Source organism: Erythrolamprus reginae, chromosome 2 (genome assembly GCF_031021105.1).
Source record: "Erythrolamprus reginae isolate rEryReg1 chromosome 2, rEryReg1.hap1, whole genome shotgun sequence".
Classification (NCBI taxonomy): Eukaryota; Metazoa; Chordata; class Lepidosauria; order Squamata; family Dipsadidae; genus Erythrolamprus; species Erythrolamprus reginae.
The window spans coordinates 115,488,402-115,515,589 of NC_091951.1; the positions used below are offsets into that span (position 1 = coordinate 115,488,402).

General features: G+C 38.4%; 2 protein-coding genes across 17 annotated transcripts in view; one reads left to right on the forward strand and one right to left on the reverse strand.

Moving 5' to 3' along the window:
- SKP1 (S-phase kinase associated protein 1) overlaps positions 1 to 6,613 on the forward strand; it is a 35,041-nt gene extending 28,428 nt beyond the window's left edge. For 2 of the 3 annotated variants that reach the window (XM_070739261.1, XM_070739258.1), the window contains one exon: positions 6,159 to 6,613. The gene's annotated coding sequence lies outside the window, so the exon portion shown is untranslated. Of the gene's footprint in view, positions 1 to 5,101 lie in introns of all 3 variants that reach the window. The other variant, XM_070739259.1, reaches the window with a different exon arrangement.
- Positions 1,548 to 27,188, reverse strand: part of TCF7 (transcription factor 7) — a 152,454-nt gene continuing 126,813 nt past the window's right edge. For 2 of the 14 annotated variants that reach the window (XM_070739242.1, XM_070739243.1), the window contains 4 exons: positions 18,834 to 18,926; positions 9,888 to 9,936; positions 7,123 to 7,195; positions 1,548 to 4,676 (listed from right to left, as the gene is read on the reverse strand). In XM_070739242.1, the coding sequence (XP_070595343.1) occupies positions 4,358 to 4,676; positions 7,123 to 7,195; positions 9,888 to 9,936; positions 18,834 to 18,926 (534 nt within the window). In that variant the 3' untranslated portion in view covers positions 1,548 to 4,357. Of the gene's footprint in view, positions 4,700 to 7,122; positions 7,196 to 9,887; positions 9,937 to 18,833; positions 18,927 to 27,188 lie in introns of all 14 variants that reach the window. The other 12 variants (XM_070739244.1, XM_070739245.1, XM_070739251.1 and 9 more) reach the window with 9 other exon arrangements.

A 27,188-nucleotide genomic window follows, 5' to 3' on the forward strand; every position in this document is an offset into this window, starting at 1 on the left:
AACATAGTTTGGCAGCCTACCGAGCCCATCATGGTGCAGCATTGGAATCTGTCTTGAGATGAAAGCAATGCTTTATTGTAAAAAACAAAAAGGTAATACAAATCCCCATGACACTTCAGTAATTCTCTTAGTTGTAAGGAGAATTGAAGCTATTGCCTTGATAGGAATTAGCACTTGTCTGGAAATTTGGGTGAAATCCATGCTTTCTTGGGCATATGAACAAGAATGGCAGAGAGCTTAGAGCCCAAAAGAGCAGTAGTGTAGGTTTCTCTGTAGATTTTTAAAAATGTGTATTGTTGTCTTACAGCTTCAGAAGCTTATTTCTGTTCATTATTATGCTGGTTCCTTCCATCTACATTGCTGTCTGAGAACTGAGATCAAAGCAGTGTGGCTCGCTGTCATCTCACAGTATGCACTTTGGCAAATTATCCTAGTCTTTTTCATCAATGAAGAACAGCTGTTCACCTACTTTGTTTTGCACTCCCTTGACCTGAAGAAAAGTTAGGGGCTGTCTCCCAAGATAGTATTTCTCTTTTAATCTTAATGGGAATCTCGGACTAGGTGATTTTACCCATCATGCTTTTTCTAGCCAAAGAATCTGTTTCATATATAGCATGGTCAAGACACTAGGGTGTAAACTGTATGAGTTCTAGTTCTATCTTAGGTATGGAAGTAGGTGGGTGACTTTGGACCAGTCGGGTTTTTTCAGTTCTACAAAGAAAATCACAGCAAAATACTTCAAAAAAACCTTGCCAAGAAAATTGCAGTCCGGATGTCAACATTGAATTGAAGGTGCATTTTCCTTTTAATAATGGCCAACTCAAAAGTGAGAGACAATCTGTTTTAACCATATGAAGAATTCAACTGGGCCCTTTCAAGTGGACAACAATGGCTTTCTCTTTGATGGCTGTTACAGCCTCATTTGGAGAGGCAACTGTAGGAACCAATCTGAGAATTGAATAATATAAATTAGTGAAATGTCACTTTAAAATAGTTGAAGATACATATTTACTTCATGTACTTCACTCAGAGTTGAAGATCACAACTGATATACCATTGTACATGTGTAGTGACTAAGAGGGGAGCTAATACAAAATCAGAAAGCAACACTTGTAGGTTGCACCTACAGTGCCTTTATTAGATTTACCATAATTGCAATTTCTCTCAACTGCTATAGCCATACACCTGAGGGAGACTCCCGCCCCGAAATAGCATTTTTTGTAGGAAGAAAATGGAATTATAAAGAAAATAGGTAGACCTGCCAGTTTTCACTGCCATTTGTCTACAAGTGGCTAACTAGATCTAGCTTTGTTGATTTATGCACTTAAGATGCTGGTATTGGTTGATGTTTTGATTGCAGTTAATGCGCACTGTCTTTAAGGAAAAAAATCCTTTTAACACTCTTAAAGTGCTAAAAGTTCAATTTTAAATTTGAATACTTGATGAATCTAAAATTATTGTGGCTCATTGGTTTTCTTAATAAACTCTGTCAGGTACACATATTTTTGTAATACATGGAAATATACACACAAAAAATTATAACATTGTTTATAGGATTATAGTCCCCAGTTATCCATTTTTGAATGGATAATCTGGTAGATCATTTTTATTTATAAAGCCATAAACAAATTTTAAACAAGCAAAACAAATTCAAGATTTTAAAAAAAGACAAAACAAAACTCTAGATGATAATTGTACAAATGAAAGAAATTTTCCCCTGCTACATACATAGATATTTTTGCGTGGCTTATTAAAGTTAAATTTCCATGACATGGTACATTCAGTCTTTTCAGAAAAGCAAATAGTGGCATTAAAATTGCACTTGCTGTGTATACATTTAAGTCGTGAGTAAAACACCATGATAAAGACTTTCATTTTACACAGCAAAGGAAGATAAAATACAGGAAATTTAATACAACATTTTAAAGCATCTCTTTTTGTTATTTAAGTGATACTTGCATTTTTGGAATCTTGATTGTTTTTAAATGTTTCTAAATTCTTGTGACTGTTCTAGTCTTAACTAAAATAGCTTATCTTCTTAGTTACATAAATAATAATCATGCTGATTCAGTTCCATTTTGCATATTGTTATGTACTCATCTGATTGTATATGCAAATGCAGAAGTGCCAATTTATGAGCTATGCTTATATTGGGGTCAGGCGGCTTTCACTAATTCCAGAGTTCCTCTGAACTAGGATTGGATGAGCCTTTTGGAAGAAGAAATCAAGTATAGCATTTTAAAGAATAAAATTTCAAAATGATGATATTCTTGGGGAAGTACTCTTGCATAGACTTGAAATCAAGTTTGGGCAACCTTCTGAGGACACGTTTCAAAGGTTACTAAAGATTTTAATGGAGGATTATTTCACGTGTGGCTCAAGGCACTGGCTGGAAGCTGGGTGATTCTATTATAGTCCTACTGTAGATACAAAGTCAACTGTGACTTACTGTAAGTCACACTCTCTTAGCCCTAGTATGAAGGCAATGGTAAACCACTTCTGAAAATTGTTCCCAAGAAAACTGCATGGACTTGTATAGTTTTGTAGGTCAAAGCTAACTTAAAGGCACAAATAAAATATATGTCTGTGGGCTTGGATTTCCCCAACTTTGATAGGTTTTTAAAGCTTAATTATTAGAAGTTATACTACATTTTAATTTTTTGCTCTAAAGTTGGGAGGAAATATCAGCTATTCTTGGCAGTCATATGATTATATTGGATGGTTAAGTCAGATGGCTGAAAAAAGTGGCTGAGAGATTATGACTTATCTACTCTTGATTTGAGGTTTCTGGTATTAATTCAGAAATTCAGATTAAGAATCACTTTTTTTCTCATTTCCCTTAGAGTTCCTAAGATACTTTAATGAGAACATCATGCAGGCATTAGGAGGATCAACCTGCGATTCTGTTTTGATTCATTTATGGTCTGCTTACTCCCCATTTTCAAACTCTAACCTGTCAGCATTACAGTCTCTTTCTAATCTTGCTGAAAATGAGGTCCTTTCAGACGGAGTGAAGTGGTTCAATTTCAATTTCATAAAGTTAAGAGAAGTGGTTTAGTTTCAAGTCCATAAAGTTAAGAGAAGTGGTTTAGTTTCAAGTTCATAAAATTAGGAGTTGCAAACTCTTCAGGGCTGTGATTTTGCAACCTTTCTTTACTGCCACAAAGGTTAATGTAAGGTTTGTTGAAATGCCATTGTAATGAAGTGACTCACCCATTTTAGTTACTCCACATTATGAATTTTCCTAACCTTTGTCCAGTATTATCTCAGTATGTTGGGATTGGTATCAATGTGTTATTGTATATTTGTCCTCTGAAATAAACAACCATCTGTAAAGTAAGCACCTGAAAGGAACCATCTGTGTTGATTCTATGTTTAAAGTTCAAAGCAATCAACTTTGCTTAGCATTGGAAATGAATTGGGCTCTGGGGAAGTGTATAACTTTCAAATGAATATCTTCCCTCTGGAATGGACAAAAGGGATACAGAGAATGAGGCATATGACTCGGCTTCAATACTGCAATTGCAGAAATGACTCTATAGACAGAGTGCCCTATCACAATTGGCTTGAAATAGATGGGTAAATTTTCACAAGCTTTTAAACCACAAAAATTGCAGAGTAAAATTTTAGTGATTAGAGGCACAGCATATAATCCTTTTCTTATTTCCGATTGATTACATAGCAAAAGTATGGTAAATTGTGAAAAATAAGTATTTTTGAGTTTTGCATATTATACAGTAGATAGCATAAAAAATCTTTATAGCTGAAAAAATTGTGATGCACACAGTCCTATGTCTGGAATACTAGATGGGCTTTCACAGCCAATGTTTCCTCCTATTTTATCACCTAATAAAGCTGCTGGAATAAACATTTGTTAATGCAATCCACCTTTGATCCCAAAGATGAGGCATAATTAAATATTTTAGTTTCTTACAAGCTGCTTTATACTTTTCCTGTGGAACATTTGAGCTTGTCATTCAGCAACTGCTTTTGTAATGTGTAATATTTATTGGATGGCTGAATCTCAGGACTTTGACTAAAACAGTTTAATAAATTCCTTAACGTTTATTGCAGATGAAAGGTGCTATTTTGTTTTTATCTCAATTGGAAAAGAGATCAAGTAATTCAGTTAGTGACCTGAATTAAATTTATCTTCATACTGTTCAAAAAGACTGTTGATGTCCTTACTTCAGCAACACTTTTAGTGCTGCACTGTTATTTGCTGATTTGACTTTTGGCTGACTTTAAGACTATACCATTTGATGGCAGGCTGAAGTTGTCTCTGTAGCTTCTGCATGCAGCAGAACCAATCAGAAAAGTGCCTGATGAATCTGTGCGCCTTGTTATCACATTAGTACTATGTTCCTATTGATACCATATTGTGCCCTGAGGATTCGCCTGGCACTGCGGATTTATGAGGCATCGTTGAACCTTTATTAGAAGGAAGTCCTGATGTGCTTGTAGCAGTTTTGAGATGTGCAGATAAAGAAGGATTGGCTTGGTTTTGGTATATAAGATCAGCAGGAGCAGCGAGCTTGTTTGCAATAAAAGCAGGGGATGTACACTGGTGCATATCCAAAGGGGAGGGAGGGGAATCTATAGTACTTCCATTGGAAGAAACTGGGCTGGAGCAGTGTCCTTTTCTTTGTAGGTACCGAATGCACTTCTTTTTCCTCCTAAGAACAGTGAAGAGAGTTATCTGTAAATAAAGGGTGAATTTACAGGGTCATATTTTTTAAAAATGAAAGCATTATATAGCATTTAATACAAGTGTAATGTCTAAGGAATAAGGAACTATTACATTTTTTTGAGAATTAAAAAAACCCCCAAATCCCTTATTGTTAACTTGTGTTTTTTTACCACTAGGTGGAGATGTAACTGTAAATCTGCTAAAATTTCTACAAGCCGATGTGCAAAACACAACAAGTTATCATAAATGTTTAGTTCTGGTTACTGCTTTACAAGGGATTATTGAAAACACTCCCCCCTCCCCTCTAAAAACAAGCCACACACACATGTGGATATGTTCTAGATAGTTCTGTAGCAAATATCATAGCCAGCCTACTTTATCCCTTTTAATATGTAAAGGTTTTCCAAACAGATTGCTTTCAACAAATACAAGAGTTCTTTGCAGCATGCAATAAAAGAGGCCAGCTTCAAAACACTTCAATCTGAGGATTTTCAGCTTATGAATGCAAAAGAAAAAAAGAAAGAAAAAGGAGCAGTAATGGCAATATTTGGGCCATTGTACCTTGGAGAGTTGAACTATTGATGTCAGCCAGCCACACATCTATGAACTGTTGAACAACATATGGGCAGAACAGGTGGCAGTTTCACTTCAAGTTTGTCAGTGGGCCAATTCTGTTTGGCTTGTGCCATTTAGCTGCCAGCTGAGTGTCTTGATTTGATTGTTTCGGCTTTGGCATTGTTGTATTGGGGTTTTCTCGATAGCGCATCTGCAAGAACATTCTTTCCCCCCTGGGAGGTATTTAAGGATGAAATCAAACCTCTTGGAATATTGTGCCCCGTATACTTGCTTGGGGGGAAAGGTTTCCATGAGGTCTTAAGGGTCTCCAGGTTTTTGTGATCAGTCCAGACCTCAAAGGGATTTTCTTCCAGAAAATGCTTCCAAACGAGGAGTGCCCACTGAACTGCATATGCCTCTTTTCCCCAAATAGCCCATCTCAATAAATAGTCGTCCCCCCCCCCGTCCAGGCAGTAGCCCACTCCTGACTACAACCCTCTAAGAAACTAGGTCCAAAATTCATAGGACCTTTCCCTATCACCAGGGTCATAAACCCTGTCACAGTGGAATTGTTCCTCCCTAAGACACTTAGACAAATCCAATTTGTATTTCACTGTAGCCTTCTCAAACCTGAGATAACCTCCACAATCAGACCTCCCATGCCTATACCTCCAGTCCCCCTTATGGTGGAAGGAGAACAACATTTTGAGACCAAGGAAATCCTTGATTCTTGCAGTCATCGTGGATCTACGCAGTACTTGGTAGCATGGAAACACCTGCCATTCTGACAAAACAAATGGGTTGCAAAGAAGCATGTAAAAGCCCTTAAACTATTAAGGAAATTCCACCAAAAATACCTCAACAAGGCAGCATGAATATTCATTTATAACATTTTTTCCTTGTGTCTTTCCAGGTAGATCTTCCTTTTGTTCTAAGGAGGGCACTATGTCAGATCTGTGAATCTGCCATTCTACAGGGGAAGTGGGGGACCCTTGCTTGAATTATTTACTTTATTGCTTTCTTCCATGTACCCCATATTGTGCATGCTATTGATTTATACCCTTTTGCCTGGCATATAGGCGCCTGGTTTTTTTTGCGCCTTTTGGGGAATGTAAGGGGAGGGCGGCCACGTGAATTGCATCGCCTGAAAGCCGGCAGAAGATGACACTGGGAAACTTTCCTTATCGCAGTCTCAGAGCAGCTGGTACAATAACATCTTCACATTTATGGATTGGCTGAATCCACATGGGACTGTTGGGAGGGGTTTTTTTCTTCCTTTTTTTCTACTTGTATTGCCTGAGGGATCTCAGAGCCTGCTTTTATTTTGTCCTACTATCACTCCTGTTCAATAAAAGGTTCCTTTTGAAATACCAAGTTTCAAGAGTCTTTACTTTATTGAATTAAGGGGAGAGGCCGGAGTTGGCTGTTGATGCGTAAATATTGAAACTAACACCAAGAATAATAAATACCATTGCTTCCTTAACCAGAATTCCTAAGGAATGGGAGTCATTTTTCCAAAAGGACTACTAAGAAGAGAAAGACACTTTGGAGGACCATAGAAGCCATACCCTTTGGATTGGCAATTGGCAAAGAAGAGCATAGTTTGCTACTTTTATCCTTTTTTTGTGTACCACTCTAGTTAAACTCCCCCATACATTGTGCCAAAATATTTCACTAATTTTTCTCTTCAGCGTTAAGAAAGCATCTGTAGGTCACTCAAATGAAGCATGAGAAAAATTGAGAGGAAGCCTAAGCAGCATCATTAGTAGAGTTAGAAAAGGCAGATATAAAAATGATGCAAGAGAGAAAAATCAAAACAGAACAACCACCTTGGTTGTAAGAAACAAGGCTGCAAAGCGAAAGTTCCTGATACACACCTGCATGGGCCGCACCAGTCCATTTGTTGGTTGAGGCCAAAACGAGCTCTGCATTTCTTAGGAGAGGCAGGATCTGAACAAGGAGCATGCATATTGAATGGGCAAAGCAGAGGCACAAACAGCAGGAAGAGCAGGAGAAGGAAGAAAAGATGCAACGTTGGTTTAGCTGCTGAAGACAAAACTAAACAGGCCACGTAAACTCAATTCTTCACCATAAATGTCCACTAACATCATTTTCTTCCCCAAAAAGTGATTGTTAAACAAATAGATTTGATAGGGCCACAAATGCAATGATTAGGAAAATGAAGTTGCAGATCAGTAGTATAAAATACTAGGGTTTTATTCTTTATTTCATTGTGGTCACTTTTGTGTTGCAACCTATGCATTTTTAAAGAGAATATTTAAAACTCCCTTTGGGTTTGATTAGATCTGAAATTCTGCTTAGCAAGCAAGCAGGTCTTTTTATGTTAGTATTTTTTATATGAAGAAGTAACTTAACGACAAGTAATTTATATGCCAAATCCTTATTGTTAAACAAATAGGTAAGAAAAATAAAGAGAAGCAAGAAATTACTTTGAAATTGATGCTTAGCTACAATAGGAGTGTAGCACTCCAAATATTGCTGAACTATATAGCTCTTGGAGGTCCAGCCCACCTAGCTTTTGTGATCTGGTGGGACATGGGATCATCAGCTAGCAGTTCAGCTGTTCAGATCTCACTTCTTTCAAGATTGGTAAACTGAAGAGCAACATTATTGGGGTATTATGTTGACACTAAACCTTAGAGAGGACTGTAAAGCACTGGAATCTAAGTGCTATTGCTATACACACAGCTTTCATGGGAATATATACTACTGTACATCTGCTTGACTGAGCTTTTTTGTAGACATGTTCAGTGCATGGATGCTTAGTCTAAAAAAATGGTTGCCTTAGTAAATTTCTATAGGAATCGGTTGTTTTTATTATTGATAACAGCGATTCCAAAATCTTGTATCAAACATTGAGACCTAGAAAAGTATGTGACTGTTAGAACAAAGCTATATGAGACAATAGCCAATATTACAGTATGTATGGGAAACTTACATTCCAAAAGCTTTGGTGGGGCCTTTTCTCCTTGCTGTTGAAAATTTGGAAATAATTTTTACTGTTACTCTTTTTTTTTTTTAAAGGGGTCAAAACTCATTAAGAGAAATTGATGAATGTTCATTATTCAAAATGAATTTAAGATTTAAAATTGTCTTAATATAAATTAAATTTAAGAAATGTTTTAAAATTAATCTGATTTTCTTTTTCATTGGCATCTTTCCAAATGCCCTATCAAATGACAATGAGATTTCAGTTTAATATGTGAATACTGTACTAATTTTAAGGAAAAACTAATATTGAAAAAACATATATGAAAATATGTCGGTTAATATTTTATATCCTTTTAAAAAATTGTTATTATTGTTACAGGCATCATGCCTGTTACTGTTTCTAATTCCTTAAACAAAGGCCTTTGTGCTGAATGAAAGTTTCTATATACAGTGAACCCTCGATCATCGCGAGGGTTCCGTTCCAGGACCCCAAGCGATGATCGATTTTTCGCGAAGTAGCGGTGCGGAAGTAAAAACACCATCTGCGCGTGCGCAGATGGTGTTTTTACTTCCACTGCCGCCCGCCCTTCGCCCGCCCACCCCGTTGCTCGCGCCTGGGGTGCGCGCGCGCTTGGGGAAACCCTAGCTCCGCTTCCCAGCTGGGAAGCAGAGCCGGCAACAGCGTGGGCGGGCGGGCGGCGCGCGCGAGCTTGGGGCAGCTGGGAAGCGGAGCTAGGCTGCCCCAAGCTCGCGCGCGCCGCCCGCCCGCCCACGCTGTTGCCGGCTCCGCTTCCCAGCTGGGAAGCGGAGCTAGGCTGCCCCAAGCTCGCGCTCCAACCCACCGCCGCTGGGGTCTTACCGGGGCAAGAGGGGGAAGACCCAGGGAAGCCTCTGCCCGGCGGGGAAACTCCACCATCTACGCATGCGTGGAAGGGCACGCATGCGCAGATGGTGGAGTTTACTTCCGGGTTGAAAACTAGCGAAATAGCCCTTTCGCGATCCTTGAGGACGCGAAACTCGAGGGTTCACTGTATGTTTTAAAATAGCAACTAATCTTAAATGATTACAAAGTTAAAACATATACCTTAGAAATCTACTTTCCACAAGATAGCTAGTTATAAAAACAGAATCTGGCATGTATTGCCAAGACAGAATGTTATTTAATCCATTTTAAAATCTACTTTATTTGCAAGTCTTTTATTTATATATTTTCCCCCTTTTGAACCCACTCAGTTTCCTGAGGTTTTTTTAATGGAGCCTCAAAAAGATTCCTTTTGTATATTTGGGTAGTTGCTGCAAAAACTACCTTTCTGGATGTTGGATTGGAAGTTAAATGTTTTGTAAATATTTTAATTTACCCTTTCCTCATTTGTTATTGAAAAAAAACTGAAACAACCACAAATGTAGACTGTTAAGGCAAGAAGATGGGATTAAGTTGCTACTTCAAATTATGGTTAACATGAATTAGTTACTTTTGGTCTGTTGATATTGTCATCACAGAATATCAGACAAATATATAATTGTAGATAGTGGCAAAGCTAGAAAGATTAGTGCAGGCAGTAAAGCATAGACAGTCCCACTAACCCATGGCTACACATACTGGGAAAAAAAATTAAGCTAATTTCTTACTAATATAAATGAAGTGATCGGTAACCAGATAATGTGCTAGATTTTACATCAGGAGGTTTACCTGAATTGGAATCTTGCTGCTTTTCTCTTGTTCGTCTTTTCTTTTTTCCCTATGATTAAAAAGGAGGAAGAGAAAATATATCATCAACGGAACAAAATAAGCTATTATTGTTTTGAAAGAGAATTTGGTGAAGAAGTACAGGGACTAATGGAGCACAGCTCCCCTTCTCCCAATTTTCCTGCTGTAGTTTTATCACCAAAGATTTTGTGTTTCTTTTCCAATTCCTTAATGGCCCTATTCATCAAACATCCAAACACAGCATATTGGCTCTTACTGACTATATTCCAAAGATGCATAATGGAAGCACTTCTTTCTTTCAAAATATGATAAAATTTCCCCAAAACTCCAGTCATGTAACAGTGAGATGGTCAGCAAATAGACATACAGCAGATACACACACACACACACACACACACACACACAGAGATCTATATGTAGACAGAAAAAGAGAGAGGACTATCAGATAGAGATGATAGAGATAGATGATAGACAGAAAGATGGATGACAGATAGAACATTTAGTTTACTTTATTGTCATTGCACCTCATACAACAAAATTAAATTCCATCTTTAGTATATATTATAACTATAAAAATAAAACACAAACACATCCTTTACATTCTATACAATTGAATTGAAAACCCCTGATGTTGCATTAATATTGCACTATACAGTAGAATTCAATGTAGTTAATGCCCTGAGATAGAAGCTGTTTTTCAACCTATTTGTCCTTGTTTTTATTATCCTGTACTGTCTGCTAGATGGTTATAGTTTAAAAGAAGGATGCCAAGAATGAGATGGATCTTTAAGAATGTTTTCAACTTTCTTAAGGCAGCGGGAGCTATAAAGTTCTCCCAAAGAGGAGAGGGCAACCAACAATCCTTTGACGGGGTGGGTTATTCCCAGTTCGGATTGGTTCACCGGAACTGGTAGCAACCCGCTAGTGATGTCATGATGACATCACCAAACTGGATTGGTCAATACCAGTCTGTGGGTGATGCCTCCCCCCCCTTTTTTTTTCTTTTGCACATGGGCCAAAGCAATGATGTTTACCCTCTGGAGTGCTGTTTTATCTGCCACTGTACAATTGGCAAACCATACACCGGTGCAGTAAGTTAAAATACTGTGGTTAAGCAGTAGAAGGTTACCAGCAATTTTTCATTCAGTTATTGTTTCCTGAGAAGTCTCAAGTAGTATAATCTTTGCTGGGCCCTTTTGACCAGTGCTACAAATGTGAGTGCCCCAGGTTAGGTTCTCTTTTATGAGACTACCCAGAAACTTAAAACAGGACCCTTGCACCATTTGGTCTGCATTGATAAGCAAGGGCTGAATGTCTGATCTATTCCTTCTATAGTCCATTATAAGCTCCTTGATCTTATTGGTGTTAATAACTAAATTATTGTCTCCACACTATGAAAACAACTTGTCCACATCATCTCTATAGGCAGACTTATCCCCCCCCCCCGGATATGAGTTCTACCACTGTTGTATCATGCACATAAAGTCATGCACATAAAGAGTAGAGAAAAAAGTATAGAGAGAGAAAGAAAGAAAGAAAGAAAAGAAAGAAAAGAAAGACAGATGATTGGCAAATGGGCAGACAGACGTACATAGATGATAGATAGATAGATAGATAGATAGATAGATAGATAGATAGATAGATTGATAGATTGATAGATAGATAGATAGATAGATAGATAGATAGATAGATAGATAGATAGATAGATAGATAGATAGATGTAGCTATCTTTATGGCCCTAATTATAATATTTGATTCAAGTTTTCTACTCCCCCAAAAGTCAAGCTATGTAATGAACAATGTGAGTCTAGACTACCATTGAGAATTTAACTAAGTGTGACAAACCCAGATTTTTGAAATTCCTATACAGTATCTTAAAGGAGAAAGATGTTTGATTGCAGTAAAAGAGGTCATTGCAATTGCAGTAAAGGAGATCATTGGATTACTAAGGAACATACCATAATAGAGAGAGATCACTGCCATACAGAGGAAAATAATGTGCTTAAAATTTCTCCCTTTTTGCTGTGAAGTCTGGACAGTTCTTGTTTAACCTTTCTAACTTGGTGCCTCAGTTGTCCATCACAATTACAATTGAGAGCTGTATCGTGGAGCAACAGATACCATGGCGTTATACTACAGGTAGTCCGCGATAATTGGATCAAACATATCTGTTGTAAGTGAGACATTTGTTAAGTGAGTTTTGCCTCCTTTTGCGACATTTCTTGCCACAGTTGCTAAGTGAATCTTTTCAGTTGACAAGTTAGTAATGCAATTATTAAGAGAATCTGGCTTCCCCATTGACTTTGTCACAACGTGGCAAAAGGTTATCACATGACCTTAGGACAAAGCAACAGTCATAAGTATAAACCAGTTGCCAAGCATATGAATTATGATCACATGATCATGGGGATGTTGCAAAGGTTGTAACATTGAAAAATGGCCATAAAGCACATTTTTCAATGCCACGGAAACTTTGAATGTTCACTAAACAAACTGTTGTAAATCGAGGACTACCTATAGTCCATGCCTCTTGATGACACACAATAGTCTCCTTATTGGCAGCTCATAGTTGCTATTAAAGTCATTGTATATTAAGATCATAGCTGATGTTTTAATGCGACGAATTTGACCTTGTCATTTTCATGATTTTTGAGGGATTAACAGACATTTGTTCCCAAATCTGCTACAGTCTGATGCATGAACTGGCACATTGAACCTGCTTATTATAGGCCACAATCATGGGATATCAGACGTTTGAGATGGTACATGGTTCAAGAATCCTATTACAAAGTGACACTGTTCCCAAAGTGATATTGCTGCCATAATGTCCTGATTTGGATACAGGAAGATGCACAGTTTTTGATTACACAACTTCGACCAGAGATACTCTGGAACTGAGCAGTTTTCTTCCAGGAGAAATGGAGAAAAGCAGCCCGTATTGCATGCAGAAGATGAATATGCCTGGATAGCTAAAGGATTGCCTTTTCAGGCATGCTGTGGCACCGCTGACCTGCATCATATGCACAATTTCTCTCTCAATGAAACAAAATATTTTTATCTGCTGAAAAAGTCTTTTAAAAAATCCAGGAGCAAAATAGACAGGTAAGAGGGATGGAAAGAAATTTGTTTCAGTTTATAGTAGAGCATAACAAAATAAAATAGTAAATTCAAAATTTAAATATTCAACTTCAGAATCAAAAACTATTTCAAGTCAGCTTATAAATTAAGACTTGTGCCCTATAGCTATGGCCTGCTTGTATTTTCATATGTAGCATGCTAATGTACTAATGTTTTAATGATATTAACCTCCATTCTCTTGAGTATGAAATCTAAAACCACTAGCAGCTTAAAAGACATGCAACACTTGTAGGTTTGGGCTGCCTGGTCCAAAGGATATTTTGCTAAGAACAAGCTCCCACAGAGTATAACTTACTCTGGAGTAAATATGTTTAGCCTTTGTTTAACTGCCAGAGATGCAACTGCAATTTTGGACAAAACAAAGACTGTTCCATTTTAAGTTCAAACAACATTTAAATATGTTTGTCATTAACTAGGCACAAAACCCTCCCCACTTCCCTGATGAAAGCAGGCAAAATCAAACCAGATTGTGTTTTCCCCACACTTCTGCCCATACCGTACTGATTTTGCTTGCATCAGGAGGCCAAGTTACTACAAAACTCCCAACCCCACAATTAAAACAAAGTTGGTGGTTGTTGCTAACTGGAAAAGTCCATGCTTATATTGTGACACAAAACTACATTTCAACTGTACAATGGAAATACAATCAAAATATAGACAGGCATTCTTAATGCAAATCAACAGCCTTGATTTGGAACAGCCCCTTGTGCTTAAAATCACGAGGCAAGTCAAGGCCTTAAATAATGGGGCTTTCCAATATTGGAAAATTTATAATCTCATGGAAAGAAGGTGGAATTATTCCTAGGTGCTATATTTTAAAAGTACATGGTGATGGGATAAGTGTGCGTGTGTGTGAGAGAGTATTTCCTTTTAAGAGGCCTGAGTCACACATCCTGGCACATGCAGATGGCAACTATTATCCCACAGGGAGTTTTGATGTGCTCCCCAAATGCCTCACAAAATTGCATTTCATTCAAATAAAATCTGATCAGACATTTCATTAAAATTCAGCTGCTACTCTCTGCCAACCAGGAATTGAAAAAGGTACAGTGATCCCTCGATTTGCGCGTTCTCGATTAGCGCGAAACGCTGCAACGCGGTTTTTCAAAAAATATTAATTAAAAAAATAAAATATTAAAAAATAAAAAATAAGTCCACGCTAGTTCTCTCTCTCTCTCTCTCCCTGTTGCCGGCGTGGTATATGAGAGAGAAAGAGAGAGGCAGAGGTCGGGCGCATTACCGGGAGGTGGAGGCGGCGTGGGGACGCTGGGTGCCGGGGACTCCGAGGAGGGGGTGGACGTCTGTTCCCTGAATGGAGACCGCCGGCCGCTCAATCGGGCCGGCAGGGAACAGAATGGAGCCTTCCGCGGCGGGGCTGGTAAGGGGGGGAGCCGAGGGGGGAGCCGAGCCCAGCCCCGTGGCATTCGCTTTCCTCCCGCCGGCAGCCGACTGATCGTGGGCTCCTTCGCAACCTCGGAGAGCTTCCTGGTTTTCGTGAGCTTTCATGCCCTGGAAGCTCTCCGAGGTTGCGAAGGAGCCCACGATCAGTCTCGGCTGCGGGTGGGAGGAAGGCGAATCCCCCGTGGGCTCCGTTACATCTTCCGCTGCCAGCCAGGCCATGCTGGCGGCAGCGGAACAATCGCTGGCTGTCAACTTTTCTTTTTAAAACTGGGCAGGAGCTGACTTGCCTCCCCAGTGCTAAAAAGAAAAGTTGACAGCCAGCGCTGCGACTGATGGAATGCTGAGCCTCCCGTTTTCTCTCCCCCCCCCTCGCCCCTTCGCCTCCCTGTGTTCCTAGGAGAAGTGCTGGGGATTGAGGCAAGACAGACCTTCTGCTCCTCACCAGCACTTCTCCTAGGAACAAAGGGGGGCGAAGGGGCGAGGGGGCGGAGAGAGAACGGGAAGCTCAGCATTCCGTCAGCCGCAGCGCTGGCTGTCAACTTTTCTTTTTAAAACTGGGCAGGAGCTGACTTGCCTCCCCAGTGCTAAAAAGAAAAGTTGACAGCCAGCGCTGCGACTGACGGAATGCTGAGCCTCCCGTTCTCCCCCACCTCGCCCCTTCCGGTTTCGGCGTTCGGCAACGGAGTCCGGCGCTGGGGCCATGCGGGGCCGCTCATCCAGGGGGGCGTGGACTGGCAAGCGGCAAGCGGCAAGTGATCTGGCGGGAAGACCAAGGGAAGGTTCCTTCAGCCGCCCAACACCTGATCCGCTCCGCAGCGCGGCAGCAGCGAGGAGCCGAAGATGGGGTTTCCCCTTTGCCTTTACCCCATCTTCGGCTCCTCGCTGCTTCCGCGCTGCGGAGCAGATCAGCTGTTGGGCGGCTGAAGGAATCTTCCCTTGGTCTTCCCCGCCGCCCACACGCAAACTCCACCATCTGCGCATGTGCAGCCATGAAAAAAATGGCGCACATGCGCAGATGGTGGTTTTTACTTCCACATCCAGTATAACGCGGAAATCGGTTAGCGCGGGAGGTCTTGGAACGTAACCCCCGCGCTAACCGAGAGATCACTGTAGTTCCCATCAATGCATTTTACAAGTATCCCCCCTGCCCTCACTTTTCCCCAGCATTCCAAAATTTCACCATTGGAGATTCTACCTAGTAGTGTGGATGGGGAGATGGTCAATCCAGGATAATAAGGGCCCAGAGGCCTTCTCCAGGTCCTGTCCGCCAAACAATGTCGGCTGGCGGGGCTGCGGGGAAGAGCCTTCTCACTGGTGGCTCTGACCTTTTGGAATCAACTGCTTCCAGAGATCCATACCATCTCCACCCTACAGGTCTTCCGGAAAGCCATTAAGACCTGGTTTTTCTGGCAGGCCTGGAATTAGGCCTGTGTATGTATATTTTTTTTTGTTTTTATATAATTTGTATCATTTTATTATTGTTATATATTTTAGGGTTTTAATATTGCGATTATTGTTAGCCACCCTGAGTTCTGTTGGAGTGGGCAGCATATAAATACTAATACAAATACTAATAATACTAATAATACTAATAATAATACTAATACTAATACACTCTTCTTCTTCCTCCTCCTCCTCCTCCTCCTCCTCCTACTACTACTACTACTACTACTACTCCTCAAGGAATGCCAGGAGCAGAGAATGCATTAAAGAGGAAAGAAGCCACCTTCTCAAAATCTGAATCTTGCAAATTATACCATTCAAATTTTTCAGCAGAAAACCAATGGCAGAGCCGTTTAAAAGGCATGCAGCTTTGGTGCTTAGTTCTGGACTCATACAAATTTGAAGGTTTCACGTGGCAGGAATAGTTAAGACCATACCAAGGCTGTCTCATTTCTTTTCAGCACTGTTTTCCTAATTAAAATGCTAGTCCTACCACTAGGTAGCCAAAGGAAAAATCCAAAATGAGACTTTTAGATGTCAAAAACATTACTTCCACAAGAGGGCATTACCTGCCAGTGAGAGTATAAGAAATACTTTCCCAAAGGAAAAGCACAGAATTAAAACTCTTATCATAATTTTTTTTTAAAAAAACTTTGCGACAGTTCTGTTTATAGGCTTTGGATTATGAAAGTTGTAACAATGGTGCTGATGTTTCAGATTTAATGTTACGGCTTTCTGTCCTGTTGAATGAGGCAGAAAGCTATAGAAATTGGCAATTACATGTATGAACGGTGGGACAGGAAGAGAAGAATATGTGTAAAAAGAAAACATTAAAATGCACCAGTTACCACCATTGGTCATTAATATGTAAGTACTAATATTGTTTTGGATGATCAACTTTGTTGTTTGTATATATTTCTGGGGTGCCTTGGAGTCAGTGCTGACTCTTAGCAACTGCCTAGACAAGTCCCTGCAGTTTCCTTGCCAAGATTTCTTGGAAATGGTTTGCCATTGTCTGGTTCCCAAGGCTGAGAGTCTGGCCATGGGCACTTAGATAATTCTTTTGTCTAAGGCAGGACTAAAACTCACAGCCTCCTGATTTCTAGGCTTAACGACTATATAAATATCAATGATATACAGTAGTCACCTACTGCGGCTTCACTTCATCGCGGGTTTCTGAGGAAGTCGATCGGCAGATTTAAACAGCCCGCCGAACTGGATCGGCAGGTTTTATTTTAAAAAAAAATATCTAAAATTGTAAATACTGTATTTAAATACTGTATCTAAAATAAATACTGTGTGGGAAGGGTTTATAAACACTTAAAACAATGAAAACTTACCAAACAATTACAATATAAATACTTAAATAAGTACTATCAGTTGATAAATTCCCCATCGCGGATTTCACCTATCGCGGCCAGGTCTGGAACGTAACACCAGCGATAGGTGAGGGACTACTGTACACTGATAACTCTCAAATGCTGGGGACTGCACTTGGGTATTATCTGTGTTCATTATTCACATATTCTGTGTTCATTATTCATATTGGTGTAGCCAATACACAGGCTAATTTATACAGTTTATACATGGTATGTTTGTGTGTATGTTTGCTTTTAATAATGGGGTTTTTAGTGTTTTTTAAATTATTAGATTTGTTCTTACATTGTTCTTGTTATTGTTGTGAGCCGCCCCGAGTTTACGGAGAGGGGCGGCATACAAATCTAATTAATAATAATAATAATAATAATAACAATAATAATAATAATAATTAAAAAAAAATAATTTTCCTGGTTGTGGGCTTCTTGTAAGCATCCATCCTGTTGCTGTAGAAAACAGTATGCTGCACTAAATGACCCTTGATCTTCCCTAGAAGGGACTTTTTAATGGTATTAAAATGCAATTGAACTTCAGAAACTATCATTTCCTCTTCAGTGAGCAATATATTGCTTACTTGCTGCATTCTGTGTATATTTACCTACGTATGTACAAGAAGGTGTTTGCCACTTAGAACACTGAATATTAAAATTTTGTTTTCTTATTTCTGGGCCTTCACTTCCAGCTTCAGTCAGCCCAAAATGGATAGAAACATAGAAACATAGACGACTGATGGCAGAAAAAGACCTCATGGTCCATCTAGTCTGCCCTTATACTATTTCCTGCATTTTATCTTACAATGGATATATGTTTATCCCAGGCATGTTTAAATTCAGTTACTGTGGATTTACCAACCACGTCTGCTGGAAGTTTGTTCCAAGGATCTACTACTCTTTCAGTAAAATAATATTTTCTCACGTTGCTTTTGATCTTTCCCCCAACTAACTTCAGATTGTGTCCCCTTGTTCTTGTGTTCACTTTCCTATTAAAAACACTTCCCTCCTGAACCTTATTTAACCCTTTAACATATTTAAATGTTTCGATCATGTCCCTGGTTACAGGTACATTGTTTCTGCTGCCTGTTGTCCGATATATAAACCTAAGCAATTCCCCAAAATTATTCTCCCAAGACATACAATGAAGAAGATGATTTACAGCAATATATTTTTGAGCCAGGGGGATTCAAAATGGCGGCCTTCTGTTTACATCCTTTCAGAACAATATAGGAAAGGGTATAAATGGAGACTTAGAGATGTGCTGTGATTCCAGAGTTTTGATTAAACATCTAAACTCTGATATGTCCATCTCACAAACAACAAAAGTGCTGGCATGGAGTGTCAACCCACTTCCACTGACACACAAGTGAGCCACCTGAAAAGCCATGTGGCGTATTGATTGTTCCCTCCCAATGAAGAAATTCCACAGCCAATGAGCAATTCTATGGCCATGGAAAAGCTCAGGGCTCCTGGAATTCTGCAGCCAACGCTGGGTTAGGTGGATGCATGAGTGGCAGATGGTTTCAGACTCTCACTGCCATAATGCAGAATGACATTTGCTGCAGAATTCGCTTACCCTTGCCGCAGAAGCTGGCCAGGAAGTGCTGCTGAATTCCAGGGGCCCTGAATTAAACTGTGTGTGATCACGGGATGGAGAGCCTGAAGAAGACTGAAGAGCAAGGGGTAAAGGGTTAAAATAGCAACTATGGAGAGTAGGGGAAAAAATAAGCATGTGAACACATCAAGAAGTATGCAGGACACCATTACCACATCCCTGAATTCACTATCACCGTTGTTTACTAAAACAAATCATTTGCCTTCTGCTGGAAACATATCTTCAAACCATAATTACTTTAAGTAATATAGTAACAAATGAATTTTGTAGGAGCAAGACTCTTACTTATTATCACTGGAATTTATAGAAACATAGAAACATAGAAGACTGATGGCCAAAAAAGACCTCATGGTCCATCTAGTCTGCCCTTATACTATTTCCTGTATTTTATCTTACAATGGATCTATGTTTATCCCAGGCATGTTTAAATTCAGTTACTGTGGATTTACTAATCACATCTGCTGGAAGTTTGTTCCAAGGATCTACTACTCTTTCAGTGAAATAATATTTTCTCACGTTGCTTTTGATCTTTCCCCCAGCTAACTTCAGATTGTGTCCCCTTGTTCTTGTGTTCACTTTCCTATTAAAAATACTTCCTTCCTGAACCTTATTTAACCCTTTAACATATTTAAATGTTTCGATCATGTCCCCCCTTTTCCTTCTGTCCTCCAGACTATACAGATTGAGTTCATTAAGTCTTTCCTGATACGTTTTATGCTTAAGACCTTCCACCATTCTTGTAGCCCGTCTTTGGACCCGTTCAATTTTGTCAATATCTTTTTGTAGGTGAGGTCTCCAGAACTGAACACAGTATTCCAAATGTGGTCTCACCAGCTCTCTAAGGGGATCACAATCTCCCTCTTCCTGCTTGTTATACTTCTAGCTATGCAGCCAAGCATCCTACTTGCTTTTCCTACTGCCCGACCACACTGCTCACCCATTTTGAGACTGTCAGAAATCACTACCCCTAAATCCTTCTCTTCTGAAGTTTTTGCTAACACAGAACTGCCAATGCAATACTCAGATTGAGGATTCCTTTTCCCCAAGTGCATTATTTTATATTTGGAAACATTAAACTGCAGTTTCCATTGCTTTGACAATTTATCTAGTAAAGCTAAATCATTTACCATATTACAGACCCCTCCAGGAATATCAACCCTATTGCACACTTTAGAGTCATCGGCAAATAGGCAAACCTTCCCTACCAAACCTTCCCCTATGTTACTCACAAACATATTAAAAAGAATAGGACCCAGAACAGACCCTTGTGGCACACCGCTTGTAACCTGTCTCTGCTCAGAATACTCGCCATTATTTTATATAGCATTTGAGTGCTGAACACTTGGTTAAAGAATAGTAGGTAGAATTATATATTGTGAAGATTTTGTTCATTTTCTCTAATCTGAACCTTTTATTTAATCCAATTGTACATTGGACATGGAGCCAAATGAAAAGTAGCCCCAGAAAAAGTTGCAAACACTTTTTTCACAATTTAACTTTGGACTTAAGATGAAAAGTTACATCTTTGCCAGGTCAGTGGGTGAGCTGTACTTCCTCCCCCCCCACTACATATATGTATTAATGAATTACCCTAGCATCTGATATTTATTTATAAGTCAGTTTTATTGAGTCTGTGCTGAGGTTTGATATCATGTGGATAAGCAAAGACCCGAGGTCTAAAATTATGTTTAGTAGATGAGCATAAAACAATTATTATGAAATGCTAATGTCTGTTTTCTAAAAACTCATGATACACACTACCCTGTTTCCCCCCAAATAAGATATCCCCTGATAATAAGCCGAAACTGGCTTTTGAGTGCATGGCAATAAGGCCAAGCGCTTATGTCAGCTTTCCCAAAAAATCAAGACAGGGTTTAACTTTCGGAAAACATGGGTATTTTTGCCCCCCCCCCCCAGTGCTGAAAATACTGAAGCCATGTCCTTTACTGCAAAAAGCTGTAAGAGAAGAGGTCCTTTTCTTGGGGGTGGTAGGGCTGCTTCTTGTTACAGAAATTCATATAAATAATATATCTATTGTGTTGTATTTTCCCCCCCCCACCCTCCCAAAAAATCTCTATTGCCTAATGCTTCTACTGTCTACTTCTTTTTAAAATAATAAAATTAACCTGTAAAATATATTTATTATACTAACGTATCCCTATTAGTTATTCCTTCCCTTCTTCCCACTAAAAACTCTGATTAATTTGGGGTAATTTAATAATGCTTTGGGTTTTTTTTAAAAAAAATGATAGCAATTACTCAATCAAAAAATCCACAGAAACATTTTTAATGAAAGATGGCAGGTTGTACAAGATTAGCAAACTAGTTTGCCTGCAAAGTCTTGTGGGAGACTCTGACCAATTTATCTCTAAGCCAATTGTACTTGACTAATGTGAGAGCCTAAGGAACAACAACAAGAAATAAAAGCCTTTCAACCTGAAGTGCTTTATGAAGGTAACCTGAAGATCAACAAACAAGAATTTGCAATTGTGGCCCTGCAATGTTTGTGATATTTGTCTTCCTTTCTAAAAACAAGCTGGAATACATCTACAGCAAGTGCAAATGTATAGCAAGCCTTGAGAAAAAGCCATGGAATTGGAGCTCAAATTTCTACTCTTTAAGAAAGGAAGCACCAAAGTAAAAAAAAGAGTGTGTGTTTGTGAAAGTAGTCAGAGGAAAAGGAATTGTCAAATGCACTGGATGAAAGTTAAAACCAAGAGCAAGAAATGAAGAGATAGTCTCCATTAGATACCAGAAACAATATTCAGTTTCTTCAAATTCAAACTATGGGTGTTCAGAAAGATGAAAATGAACATTTTTTAGTGTTTTTTAAATTATTAGATTTGTTCTTACATTGTCTTTGTTATTGTTGTGAACCGCCCCGAGTCTATGGAGAGGGGCGGCATACAAATCTAATAAATAAAAATAAAATAAAATAAAATAAAATAAAATAAAATAAAATAAAATAAAACAAAACAAAATAAAATAAAATAAAATAAAATAAAATAAAATAAAATAAATGTGAAACCATGCTGCGACAAAGTATAATACAGTGGTACTTAGGGCTCCAACAAACGAAACAAACTTAAGTTTGAATGATTCTATCAAATAATGAAGATTGCTGTTTGCCAGGAAAAACCTCCAGGATATGACAGAAGATTTTCTAAGATTTACCACTTGTAAATAATATTTATACTCTTACTTATATTAGTCTGTGTTATTGGCTGAACAACCACCACTGCCACATATATTCTGTTTCTAAATTTAGGATTCTAACATTGGTTATAAACCCACAAGGGATGTTAAACCAACCCATTGGTTAAGCCAATTGGTTTTGCTGTTCTTTGCTTCTGAACGTCATCAACCAATAAAAAGCACCTGCCAGTCACAGCCCTGATACGGTTGACTGATAGCATTGATAGAGAAATAGATTAAGATCACCATTAATTTCCAGTTAGAGAATAAATATTCTGGAATCATTCCAGCTGTCAAATTCATCTAGTAACCATAATTACATGTAAAACTAGGTTCTCCCATCAGTCTCACATATTACCCACTATTGGTCTGTCCTGAAATATTGAACCGAAACTAATAATTTGGGCATGACATTAGGCATGTCTTCAAGATTTAAAATGGACATTTGCCTGCCTACACTTGCATACTTTTCCTGTGATTGCATTCACAATTTCTGTCATTCCAATGCCCAATGATTGCCTTTTCTTCTGAAGAAAAAGTGAATTCTTTAAGCAAAAGAGTAAAAGGAGAAGTGAGGGAAAATTTAAAGGGAAGATTACAAATGGACTGGATGTGCAGAATCCTTCTTTTACATTTAGCCATAAAATCTCAGACCAAGGTTATGGATTGTATCTTCTGGGTTTTTTATCTTTTAATCATTTTCTCCTCCATTATATTTCAAGATGAGGTCAAGTGCAGCTACTGTATATCCAGACAAAAATCTTCTTTATGTTGTCTCTCTTCCATTTTTTCCATGGTGATATTTAGTTATATTGTTGTGCATTATACTGCCAAGAAACTCATCCATTTCCCACTATTCACAAGATGTACCCAGATTTCTGAGGAATATTTCCCTGCAGTGTACATCCTAAAATGCAATGTAAATTATTAACCTAGATTTAGATCTTCTGTATACCTGCATAAAGAAAAGTGTAGAATTCTCACATAAAAAGGGCCCTGTTTATCAATTGCGAACTTGTGATCATCACAGTGTCCCTACGATCATACAATCACCATTTGTACACTTCACAAATCATATTTATCTGGTGTCTTGCTTAATGATCAAAAGTGATTACTTAACAACCAAGGCAAAAGTGAGATCATAGATATGTTGTGGACATGTGATTCCTTAATGACTGCATTGCTTAATGATGGAGTCCCTATTTCAATGGTGAGAGTCCTTGAGTAAGGACTATCTGCATGAAAGTCTGTAGCAATTTCTCTGAACTAAAAGCAATTTAGATTTAGCAATATTAAACTGCCTGAATGTAGCTATAATATTCACACACAAGAATAATAATAATAATAATAATAATAATAATAATAATAATAATAATTTATTAGATTTGTATGCCGCCCCTCTCCGAAGACTCGGGGCGGCTCACAACAACAGGTAAAGCATGTCTTGAGAGAGAGAGAGGGAGGGAGGGAGATATTCAACATGTTTATTTTTACCAATAATTATACACAAAACATCAATTTCCTGCGAAATCATTATTTACTTGGAGAATACTACCGAAGCTTTTCTACTTTTCCCCATTGTAATTTTCACTGAACTTCTTTATCATGGGCACAATCTAATTCAAGCTCATGTAAATTTAAAATTAAAAACTTCTTATTGCCTGACTGTTTTTTTACACCAACACTCCACAGTCTGCATTGATTGCCGATCAGTTTCCGGTCACAATTCAAAGTGTTGGTTATGACCTATAAAGTCCTTCATGGCACTGGACCAGATGATCTCAGGGACCGCCTTCTGCTGCACGAATCCCAGTGACCAGTTAGGTCCCACAGAGTGGATCTTCTCCGGGTCCCGTCAACTAAACAATGCCGCTTGGCGGGACCCAGGGGAAGAGCCTTTTCTATGGCGGCCCCGGCCCTCTGGAACCACTTCCCCCCAGAAATTAGAATTGCCCCCACCCTCCTTGCCTTTTGTAAGCTTGTTAAAACCCACCTCTGCCGCCAGGCATGGGGTAACTGAGATCCTCTTTCCCCCTAGGCCTTTACAATTTTATGCATGGTATGTCTGTATGTATGTTTGGTTTTTATATTAATGGGTTTTTAATCGTTTTTAGTATTGGATTATTATTGTACGCTGTCTTATTATTGCTGTTAGCCACCCTGAGTCTCCGGAGAGGGGCGGCATACAAATCCAATAAATAAAATAAAATAAAATAAAAAATAAAATAAATAAACCAATTTTATATTGTCAGAATGAGGAAGAAACAATATTTTGATGACAGCAATAAATGAATGAATAAAGTGATGTTAAAAAATTAAATCCTTACACAATTTTAAGGCAAGGTATTATATTTTGTGGAGATCCAGCTTAAAGCAAGTGTTTGCCCCTGCCCCCAAGAATTAAGTAACTTAGACAGGCATCACACCTAAACTTGCTTAACTCCAAAAAAAGGATCTAGTCTTTATTGTCACTTACATAGTTTGAATATTCTTGGGGGAATCCTGTCAGGAGAAATTTAGCCTTTTTATGTCCAATTCCATTTAAGTGAAGGAGCACTGAATAATATTTTATTTTCTGTCCTTCATATAGTCTTCCAAAGCTCATCTTCTCTTTTCCAACTGTTTGGTGTCCTTGCAACATTCCATGGCTGCCTATTACCAAGGAGCATAGGTGGGTATGAAATGTTTCAAGGACACAGGCAGTTGAAAAAGAGGGAAGGGGCATAGGAAGAATATTGGAAAGACAGTGAAACAGAGGCACAGGAGCTAGTATACAACGAAGGCTTACTAAATACCAAAGATGGCAAACTGGCCTACAAGAAAAATCAAATAAAAAGTAGAAAAGAGACATAGCAAGGCAAAGTATTACATGACCAGGACACAAAAAAGTAGCAGGAAAAGCAGATAACAACATGACCAGGTAAATGGCTAAGAGCAGAAAAGTTGATAAAAGATACAGAGGGTCTAATTCTGGTTGTACAAGATCACAATTTAAGACCAAAAGCTAGAATGGAGAATACAGCAATGGAGAACAAATGCTGTTGGCTGCTTCAAGAAGACTGTGAAGACTGACCACAAACAATGGGGTGACAAAGTAGCAACAATGGTGCATTGGAATTTCTGCAAGAAATATCACTTGCCTGCAAACAAGAACTGATGGGACAACAAAGCAGGCAAATTCATAGCAAATGAAGAAGCTAAAGTCCTCTGGAACTTCAGAATTTAAACAGACAAGCATTTGTCACACAGCATTCCAGACTAAACAATTGATAGGAAAGACTAAAAAATCTGCATGGTAGACATTGCAATACATGGAAGCAGAGAATGGAAGAGAAAGAACTGGAGAGAAATCACAAGTTACAAAGACCTATGTAGGAAGTCATAAGGATATGGCAAAAGAAAGGCAAAGATAGTACCAATAGTAATAGGCACCTTGGGCACAATTCCAAAACATCTGAACCATCACTTGAACTTCATCAGCACTGACAAAATCACCACCAGTCAATTGCAAAAGACAGCTTTACTTGGAAGAGCTTACATCTTGTATCAATTCCTTTAATGTTATTAAACAAGAACATATGGCTATCCAGATCCTTGGGAAGGACTCGATAGGTGGATAAAAATGCCAAACCCAGTCTAATTGTGCAACCCACTATAAAGATATCACTTATTTTGGTTGTTTATAAAGACACATTTCCAAAATATTTTGGAATGGAATGTTTTGACTGTGAAATAGGGAGCTTCAAGGATTTCAGATTCTTTCTAATCTGAAAATGGGCTGTGGATAATTGAGATCATTTTTTGGAATAGCCTATTTCAAGGTTTACAGATTACAGATTAACAGAGTTGGAAGGGACCTTGTGGGTCATCTAATCCAACCCCCCAAGGCCAAGCAGGCAACCCTACACCATTTCTGACAAATGGTAGTCCATTCTCTTATTGAAAGCCTCCAATGATGAAGCTTGAACAATTTCCGAAGGCAAGCTCTTCCATTGGTTGATTGTTCTCACTGTCACTATCAGATTTGTTTCCTGGATATTCAAAATGTCACATGGTGAACTTAAGAACATTTGGAAAAATAAACTGTTTTGAGATTGTAACATTTCATAGCAGAATGTTTTGTGGTCCTCTACTCATAAACCATCAAACTCAACAACAAAAAAGGGAGAGAGAAAAGATGGAGAATGAAGAATGAAAAGTTGCAGCAGAAGTCAAAGGTAAATATTCAGGAAAAGAAATACAATTTCTGAACATTGGGTAAACAAAGAGAAGGATGGGGAGATACAGATCTTTTGAGAACCCATGAATTATGGACAGAGGTATAAAACCAAGGCATAAAAAATAAAATAAGTGGAAGGCGATGCAAAGGATAGTAACAGTTCTTACAAAGAAGAAACTACAAGGTGGCAAATAGGGAAGATAAATGAGTAGCGAAAATCTGAAGTTTTTTTTAAAAAAGTGTATAGATTTATTAAGGAAGAAAGTTCAGGGAAAGGAAATAACATAGAAAACAAAACCAAAGAGGTGAGAAAAGTAAGTAATACGAGTAAAAAAAGGATAGAGATAGAATGAAACAAGTAAAATTAAAAAATGAAGGAGTAAGAAAATATCACGAATGTTTTAATCAACATTCAAAAGTTGGAAATAGCAACTTGTGTAAATATAAGAAAGAAAAGAATATTTATGCTTTATTTATTCTGTTTGTGGATAGAGTGGAGAATATAAAAATGAAGGATATGTAGAGATGGAACAATGGCTCTGTCTTGAAGTACCCAGTCAGAAATAATTTCAATGAATGTCAAAATGCTGCATAAAAAAGAAAAAAAATTATGCTAGCAAAAAGTATGCAAAGAAAAAAATGCTTCCAGGTCTGCTGTTTCGAAGAGAAAACAAATATTGAAAGTTAAAATAATAGATCCCAGAAGGAATAGTTTAAACAATAGGCCCCAAATACCACACTGGGAAAGTGGGTGCAGGAGGGAAGAGGAAGATAAGGTTCAGTGAGCTGTCACATATATCGGCAAAATAAATAAACAGGAAACCAAAATAGTAAAGAAAATGAAGTGTACAAAATAGAAACCTAACAAAAAGCATAGATTTATAAAACCCTCAACTGTAAAT